Source organism: Gadus morhua, chromosome 23 (assembly GCF_902167405.1).
Source record: "Gadus morhua chromosome 23, gadMor3.0, whole genome shotgun sequence".
In the NCBI taxonomy this organism is placed as follows: domain Eukaryota; kingdom Metazoa; phylum Chordata; class Actinopteri; order Gadiformes; family Gadidae; genus Gadus; species Gadus morhua.
Window position 1 is genome coordinate 12,573,054 of NC_044070.1, and position 9,424 is coordinate 12,582,477.

At 47.4% G+C, this 9,424-nt stretch overlaps 1 protein-coding gene across 1 annotated transcript in view; it reads left to right on the forward strand.

Moving 5' to 3' along the window:
- Positions 1-9,424, forward strand: part of pard3aa (par-3 family cell polarity regulator alpha, a) — a 349,891-nt gene that overhangs the window by 196,337 nt on the left and 144,130 nt on the right. Inside the window, 4 exon segments of the mRNA XM_030349167.1 lie at positions 6,390-6,392; positions 8,432-8,521; positions 8,523-8,561; positions 8,564-8,617. Coding sequence (XP_030205027.1) covers positions 6,390-6,392; positions 8,432-8,521; positions 8,523-8,561; positions 8,564-8,617 — 186 coding nt within the window.

Sequence of the window (9,424 nt, forward strand, 5' to 3'; positions counted from 1 at the left end):
TCATTGAGCTGTTTTTATGTACTTTTTTTATTATTTTTGGTGCGGTTTAATACAAACTAAAGAGGAACAAATGGATGTGCAGAGCCACGGCCCGAGCCCCGTGGATCGCGGAGGAGCAATTAAACAGTGCGTTAAAACCCCTCTTTATGATCATATCACACTTGTCGCCCATCCATTAGTAGCCATATCTGCCAAGCAATGAGAATCTTAATTGCGCAATTAATTCGGGCCCCTTGATTGATGTGACAACCAAATTTATGGCTGGGGCGAAGGAGAGCGGGAGGCGGGCGGGACGAATGCGTGACAACATGGCTGACGATTACAGTGAACTAATGGCCCATTTCACAAGCACCAGCCAAGCGCCAGCCCGAGCCAGCCCTGTCTCTCTGAAATGTAGCCCGGTCTGGCCCCTTTTCATTCCTTTTTTTTCCCCCCTTCTCCCCAACAGCAAAACTAATACGGTGGCCCGTCGTTGAACTATAATAGCAGCAATCAGAATCTGCCCGTTTGAACGCGTTTGCAGCTGTGACAAACCTATTAATATAATTCCTTGTTGATGTTGATCAAAAAGATCTGGAATGAAAAAACTGTTCCCTAGAAGAGGTTCAGATATCCAAACAAGAGCTGGGCTTTGTTGCTGAACTTGGGCAGCAGGGCTCCTCTTCCAGCAAAGAGAAAACTAAAACAATTATTTAATGCAGATGGTATCGCTTAAGTTTGTCAGACACTCCCTCCCCTCTGTCTCACAATGTTGTCTTTTGTTGCGTTGCTTGTGGTTACGGCAGCGCTACCATCCGTGAGTCCCCTAGGATTTGTGTCTTTGAGGCTTTTTTTTCTACCGTAGCACCAAGCTGCATTGATCCCTTTGGCTCCAGAGATCTATTTACCGGGTCGGTAGAGGGAGAAATGACTTGTTACATGGCAAATGACATACAAAGCCAAACACATCCTCCCCACACACACACAAACACACACACACACACACACACACACACACACACACACACACACACACACACACACACACACACACACACACACACACACACACACACACTTCTTTGTAGGCAACTGATATCAACGAGAGACTCCTATAATGGCGTCATACCTCAGTGACTTCGCTGCAACGTCAAACTCAAACGGGAAACTCTGATAACAAGGCTACACTCCAGAACAAAAGGAGTGACATGCACTGGTATGATTATGAATCAACCCAAAAATGAAGGTAACCTACATGAGTTCTTCAGCCAATATTTTGGCTAGACTTTTCACTTCATACCATGTGCTATTCATACCATGTACTATTCTTACAGTGAAGAAATGCATTTTAGTATATAACGATCAATTTCAAACAAAAAGGAACGGGTGCAAATATGTTTTGTTCGTTTTGGTGGCCATTTTGTTTTCAAGCTAACTTACAATTATGACATTTATGGAAACTTCAATTTAACACTAAGCAGAATCTCTGTGTGAAAAGGTGGGAATGGGATGAACTGTCTCCCGGTTCCACTAAATCTACAGCCATGCCAGAGAAAATGACATCTCTGCTGTTAATATAATTAGGTACCTTTTAGACTAATGCCTTTTTTCTTGCCCCACCACTCACATGAGGTAATGGCTCTCTGCATTTTGCTAACAATGTGCTGAAGGTAGAATTCTTATCTGAAATAGTGAACTTTTATTGCAATGTGTCGTTTTTTACACACCCTAGCACTTCTGTGCCCGTAAATTCCAGTAAGCAACTGAAAGAAAGGGGAGATGAGATTCATGTGAGATCTGTTGAATGGGCTGGAGGTGATAATTGGAGGTGTGCCATCTTACCCTTTTGCTTAGAGTTTTAAAAATGGAATGACATAACTGAGATGATTTCTGAAATTAATAAAATAGTTTCACTTTAAACCTAACGTAGAAAAAAGATCTCTGGCAAGGCATCAAGTGTGTGACATTTGGGGTGTCCTTCAGAACAGCCAGAGTTCAAGGTGTCCTCTGCAAGAAGGAGAGGCACAGTTGGGTCTCGGGGTGGCATTGCGATCACCCCCGTTTTTACACCAAAAGGGAAGGGCTTTGAAAATAACAGTGCAAGGGGAGGGAGAGGGATGAGAGATCCAGCATTTTACCGGCCATTAACCGCTCCCTGCTGCCAAAAAGCCTTTCTTTATACCGGGAACACTTCAGCCAAGGTGGCTCCTAAAAGCTTTATATCTGTGTGCTTCTCCTTGCGTGCTCTAATCTTGAAAGTGTGGAGAATAAAATCCCCCCCCGCCCCAAAAAACACACACACTTTTCACCTTTCGCTTTCACTTTTTAGTTCTCCCCCCTCGCTGATGTGTCTCCTCCGCACTGTTAATTGGACTCTAAAGCGGGTTTACGATCAAAGTGCAAGATGGAGTTCAGCAACACGCTCTTTCATAATTAGAGGCGATGCAGGAAGACAATGCGCCCGGCCGCTTAGCGCTTTCCAAGCGTGTTACACAGACGCCACCTGTTTTCGTTTAGCACGTTTTTTTTTTTCTCTCTCTCTCTCTCTCTCTCTCTCTCTCTCTCTCTCTCTCTCTCTCTCTCTCTCTCTCTCTCTCTCTCATTCTCTCTCCTTTTTTTCAGCAGCTGTTGCCGTAATTACACTTGCTGTTCGGGTTGTGGTGAAAACGGCAAAAAAATAAAAAAACAGCAAAAAACGTGTGTCCGCGGCGCGGCATTGTGCTACGCTGATAAACAAGGTAGTTAAAGCCCACTTACGGCGTCACGCTCGCTCTCCCGTGGGGGCTGCAGCGTCTGTCTCCAAACACATAATAGCATTGAAGTGTGCAGTTGGACATATCCAAGCAGTTTTTATCCACCATTAGTTTGAAATGGGTGGCATCTGCTTCATGAACAGCACATACGCGCCACCAGTTTTCTTGGCTTTTATTTTGCCGCTTCTTTTGCTTTGGCAACCCCCCCCCCCCCCCCCCCCCCCCCCCCCCCCCCCCCCCCCCCCCCGCACCCCCTTGCTCGAAAGTTGCCCTTCATGTTGTACTTGTAGGCACAGTCTCATACAGGGCTCACTAAATACTATGGTATGTTCCTTCTCACTGATGGTGGATTGTGCAGAAATCCCCTGGCCTTTATTCCAGAATGTTCTCACAACCCAGCCATCGTTCAGTGACTTGAATAGACAAACAGACCTTACTTTCAGAGAACCTTTATGTCTACATGCATAAAACACTAACTGTACTTCACTGCCTTTCCCAGGAGTATAAGAGAGAGAATTGTTTGTTCATCAAACGAAAATCCAATGAATAACATTCATCTAATGAATATCTGATCTGATTACCAGACTTAACAAATGATGGAGGACACGCATGATCCATGATCAAATTAACGATGTTTAGTTTCTATTTTAAGTGTTTATAATTCACTTCAGTCCCAAGTCATGATAAGCAGAAAATTCATCCAAAAGAAATTTGCGTCGAAATTAGTTATAATGCATGCCGTACTTTTGCAATTACACCCTTGGCTGGTTTCTTTGAGTCCTTCTTTGTAATTCATTTCCACTGACCTTTATGGAGCCCCAAATTGCGACGAGTATGAAAATAAGTTTCCAGGCCTGTTAATTGTTTTAGGCGGTGATGTGCGCAGAACTCCGGGGTGCGTCTGAATGGATGTAATTGTGATTCATTCTCCCTCCCCTGCTCCCCGGTTTGCCCCCGCTCGTTTCTATCTTGGGCCTTTTCTCTAGTCTGCCTCTCCACTTTCCCTTTTTTTTGTCCTACCTCCTGCTCTGTCTCCTTTTTCTTCCTGAGAGAACACACACGCACAAACACATGCACGCACACAGAAACAGACACACACACACACACACACACACACACACACACACACACACACACACACACACACACACACACACACACACACACACACCACACACACACACACACACACACACACACAGAGACAACCTCCCTCGTTAGCAAGGTGAACAGTGTTAAGCGGGCTAGAAATAAAACCGGAAAAAAACCCAGAGGTCCCATTTAGTCTGGATCTCTGTGCCGTACACCTCTCCCTCCCTCATCCCTCCTTTGTCGCCTCTCTCCTGGGTCTATCTTTCCCTATGCCCCTCCCCTCCTCCCCACCCGACCACCCAGTCACAAAAGGCCGTAATGAATGGGAGCCAGGCCGCCACAATGTTAATTAATAAAAAAAAAGGAAACCTGCTCCCATAATGGACTGTGACTGCATTGGTTAGGACGGAGCGAGAGAGAGAGACGGCGAGATCGAGAGAAGGCGAGCGAGCGAGAGATAGTTAAAGAAAGGGACCGGCCATCTGTGTGATGGGCCGACTGAGACTTGACTAGGCATGACCCACCGAGAGCAGGTGACACACGGGCCATGGTGATTAGAAACCATGGGGTGGTGGTGGTGGACGTGGGGGGGGGGGGGGGGGCTTCGAGGCGAAACGGGGGTGGAACGACAGCCCCCCGTCCAAATTAATCACAGATGTCAATGTGTGCACTCTCTCCTTAACCTGGTTCACTAACAAAGTTGGTGCGTTCCTCTTATTTTTATATTTATTCTCAACTCTACCACTCGAGCCAAACAGTCCCTAGATGGAGTTCTAGGGGGTTCAAGCGGCAGTTGTAAGCCCATTACTTCCATTCAACCTTCGTTAAGACTGTGTGGCTCCAGTAAAGAGAGCTGCCTCTACCTCGTTTTTTGAGGCAGGTCTTGAGAAACACTCGCTTTGCCCGGGGTCATACTGTAAAGCACTGCACAATAGAGACCTCTCTCTCGCTCTCCTTTTTCTCTCTCTTTTCTTTATTTATCTCCTCCGCCGTGGAGAAGGAGTCGTATATATACCAGGGCTGGCAGAGCAGGAATTGGTGCAACGGGCCTGTCAGGCGGGCTGACAAACTCATTCTTGGCCGCCAGCCGCTGGTTCCTGTCTGATGAAAATGTTACACTGCTCTCCGCTTGCCTCGGCCCCAGCCGTTCCCGGAACCCAGCTCTGAGTGGGTGGTTATTCTGTCATCATTTTTGGGAAGAGCACAGCGTGCATACAGACACACACACGCACAGACACACACACTCGTACAAACACAGCCAAAGCAACCCACCTTTTACACATACTTTCTAATATATCTACTGTAATTGTGTTCATGCACACTATGATAAACGTACATCCATTATCACACACACAAGCACCCCCACACACACACACACACACACACACACACACACACACACACACACACACACACACTCTCCCACGTGCACACAGACAAACACAACATTTACAAAATTGTGGACAGCCCAGTCTGCAGTCAATTTATTACCGTCTTCATCCGCTTGGCTGAGAGCCGACTGGGAGACGTAACTCATGGCCGTTTTATTAATAAAAGTCTTGATTAAAGATACAAACTGATCCGCGGCGATGACGCACGCAGCCTGTGTGCACTCATCCCAAAATGTATCATATATTATATATGTTTGTGCAACGATGGTAACGGTGAAGCCAGTGCGCTAGCTTGACCCAGCGGGTTGGGTGAGCTAACCCTCGCGTCCTGTGATCCTAAGTCAACAGCGCTGAAACACACCAGGACATTTGGCCACTGAAACCTGAGACAATGGCGAACACGAGCTGTCGATGCTTGTTTTACAATCGCTATTTGCTTTGCCTGGCCGCCTCCCTCACCTGGATGAGCACTCTGCAGTCCGCCCAGATCAGAGTGGGTGATTTCTGCTGCGGGGGCCCAAAGGTTTGACATGCACAATGATTAGATGAATTCCAATGGCCTGTACACGCTAAAAGGACCCAGTCATGCGAGCATTACACTGTGTGTGTGTGTGTGTGTGTGTGTGTGTGTGTGTGTGTGTGTGTGTGTGTGTGTGTGTGTGTGTGTGTGTGTGTGTGTGTGTGTGTGTGTTGTGTGTGTGTGTGTGTGTGTGGTGTCACAAGGAGGGTGGTTTACGGGGTCACAGAGACAGCTGTGCTGCCAACAAGAAAGGGGAAGAAAAGTAAGAGGGGAGGCGACAAACTTAAAGAAAGAAAAAAGCAAAACAACCAAAATCAAGACAGAAATTGAGAGAGAGAGAGCAAGGGAGCGAGAACGAGAGTCGGGAGAGAGCTACTCAGCAGAGGAAGTTACGGGGTCTGGGTCTAAAGGTGTTGAAAAGTGCCTGCACCTGAACGCACGGCTGCATCCTAATAACTGCTGAGCTGCAGGAGAATGAGAAAACATCTAAAGCCACGCGGGCTCTATCTCTAGCTTTCTATTCCATCTAGCTCTCCTTTTATTCAGGCAGCTGTGAAGGGCACACACCTGGCCGCCATCCATCTGTATAGACGTGCGGGTGTGCTCCTTTGTGCGCGCACACGCGTGCGTGTGTATTTGTCTGAGCCTGAGGAGAAGGTGTGTGTCCTTCTCGATGTACATGCGTTTGCATCTGCACTAGGCTGCTGTTGTGTGTGTGTCCCTATGCACACAGGGAATGCATGTGGATGCACACTGCTGCACGTGTACGCACATGAAGTGGCACGCGCATAAGACTTTGAGGACCGCACACGCCCACGCTCGGTCCGCAGTGTGGGTAATTACATCTGCTTGCCCGCGGTGACGCAAGTGTGTTTAAATAAAGGTATTTGTTCAGCACGGGCTCTGAGTTGAGTGCTCACGCTGGCCTGCTATTGTTCAATGTGAACCTCACTGCCATGGCGTTAGCTGCGCACACAGCCTCAGCACTCTCCGGCCAACCAATTATAGGCTGGCCTCTGCACGCGGCTCTCCGTCCTGCACTCACGTTCTGACGTGCTTTAGAAGGCTCATTGGAACCAGCTTTCTGAACATTACTGTGGTTAGAGCCATTGTTATTTTGGCCCCTCCACTGCCTTGCTTAAAGACGCTTTTGTTAGTTTAAAGAACAACTGTGGATAACTTTCTTACATCCTTTCTTTTTTGTACTTAATTCTTTCTTTTCTAACTTCCTTTCTTTATTTCTAGTTTGGAGGTGATGGAGGGGGGAGGGGGGCTTGGCTATTGGCTCGCTGTTCAAAAGTTTTTGTAGAGCAGTGAATGGAAATCATTTCGGCAAATGTTTTTCTCAAATCTCTACCAGACCCGCTCTCATTTATCAGGCCAAGCCATTAAAGAAAAAGACGAGTAAAGAAAAACACGAGCCACACTGCCAGTGCTTTGATGTCGTTGGTGTTATCCCCTGTGCTGTTAGCGCGTTCTCCATACTCGCTGTTTGCTTTTGGTTTCATAAAGGTTTGAAAGTCAGACGGAATCCAGCCCTGATCCCTGCTGCTTTAGGGTTATTTTATTTATTTACATCAAAGACATAGTTTGCAAGCCACTGGCTGAATGTATGGAGTGTTTTCTTTTCTTTGGGACGGGGGGAGGTTTTTTTGATGATGGACTGCTTTACGTCCAAAGTGATCTCAATGTGGTCTGTTGGCCCTGGACAATGAACCGGCACGTCTCACCTGCCGCGGAACCGTGTGTGTGTGTGTGTGTGTGTGTGTGTGCGTGTGCGCGTGTGCGTGTGTGTGTGTGTGCATGCAATGCTTCACAGTACCATGAGCACCACCACCAACAACAACAGGCGCTCACAACGAAAGGCCCCTAGCATTTCAAACGTAAGGCTGTGCTCCTGAGAAGTAGCAGAAGCGGAGCGGGGGCAATGTCTGGTGCCACTGATCAACCCAGGTGCCACAAATTATCCTTCAAAGCAGTATTGCCTCAACACATAAGGGAGGCAGGGTTGTTTCAGCGTCAAATTGCTACCTGCTGTTCCCAAGGAACCCCCTTCACTCCACCCTCCACATCCACGCTGCTCCACACACCGACAGCCCTCTGCCAGCCACTGCTCCCGCAGGGCGCCGGGCCACAGAAACCAAACCCAGCAGCTCTCCCGGACGCTACGGCCAATTGAAATCGACAGCGGTGAAACGCACGCCAGAGCTCTCCGTCACATTCGCCACCCCCCCTTCCTCAACACGCTCTACCTGAGGCCTGCCCGCCTGCCTCTCCGGGGGTCCCTTCTCATTCCTTTCCACTGATTGGGCGCTGTGCTGTTGTTTAGCGGGCGGTATTGACTTCTGGGTTAGCCTCTATCGGCGCGCTACACAGCCGTGTCTACCGTTTCCCCGTTGAACGTTATGTCGCTAAACACACGCACAGCGGGTAGGGGGTAAGTGGTATCCCTAATATGTTGGGCTTAGGCGGCGTCCAGGGAAAGGCATATGGGAACCAAAACAAGTTATGGAGCAATACGTTTTCAGATTTAAACGTCAATTTAGCAATGATTTTGTATTTTTGCAAGGGGGGGCTTGTGGGTTAACATAAATCTAAAACTTTCGTCCACATAAAAGCATCAAGTCACAAGTACAACAGAGCTAACCGGTCGCTTTCTATCTTCCTCTTCCTCCTCTCTGACCGCCAGCAGCCAGGACGACGAGGACCTGATGCTGACGCCCGACGGCACGCGGGAGTTCATGACCTTTGAGATCCCTCTGAGTGAGTCGGGCTCGGCCGGCCTGGGGGGTCAGCGTCAAGGGCAACCGCTCCAAGGAGAGCCACGGACGACCTGGGGCATCTTCGTCAAGTCCATCATGAACGGCGGCGCGGCCTGCAAGGCAAGTGACCCTCGAGTCCACCGGTGACACTTGACACTAAGGGTACATCTGTTAGACTTTAATTAACATTAGTTACTGCCTTTATTCAAATTATATAGCATCAGCATAGGGGTTACGATTAGTGGGTATGGGTTAGGGTTTATTAAATAATGTATACTCTAATACTTTATTAAATGTGAACATGATGACCATCAGTAAACATTAACACTATTAGTTAACATGGAGACTATTTGTAAAGGATAACTAGACCATTAGTTAACCATTAGTTAATGCTCACTTCTGCATTAACTAATGCTAACTAATCGTTCATTACCTCACTGTAAGGTTTACCTTACAGTAAGTCCACTGTGGACTGAACGATGTGAAGCATGGCCTTTATATTTTACATTGCCGCATAACATTTTATCATTGACAATCAATTTTTGATATGGTGTTGCTGCCAGGGAAAATGTTTAGCAGACTGTTGTTGGCTTTTCCTGTTAAGTATATCTTTTTATGAAGGACCCCATCAGTATGCAGTAATATTATTATGCCAATTTAAAATCCTCCCCCCTCCCCTCTCTGGCTTCATTAGAGGCCATTTCCTTGTTCAATTGTTCCTGAATGCCAGTGAATGAGGGTAAGGGTGTGGGGTGAAGTATCACTTTATCCAGTGCGTCGTTAACAAGTACAACGCCGGGAAGCAGGGTATATGCTCCGAGGGCAATGGGGAAGAATGTGAGGGCTTTCTCTGAGTACATTTGAACACATTTTAAAACCATTAGCACAACTGGACATTCGCTACCCATTATGTGAAAAAACTTGCAA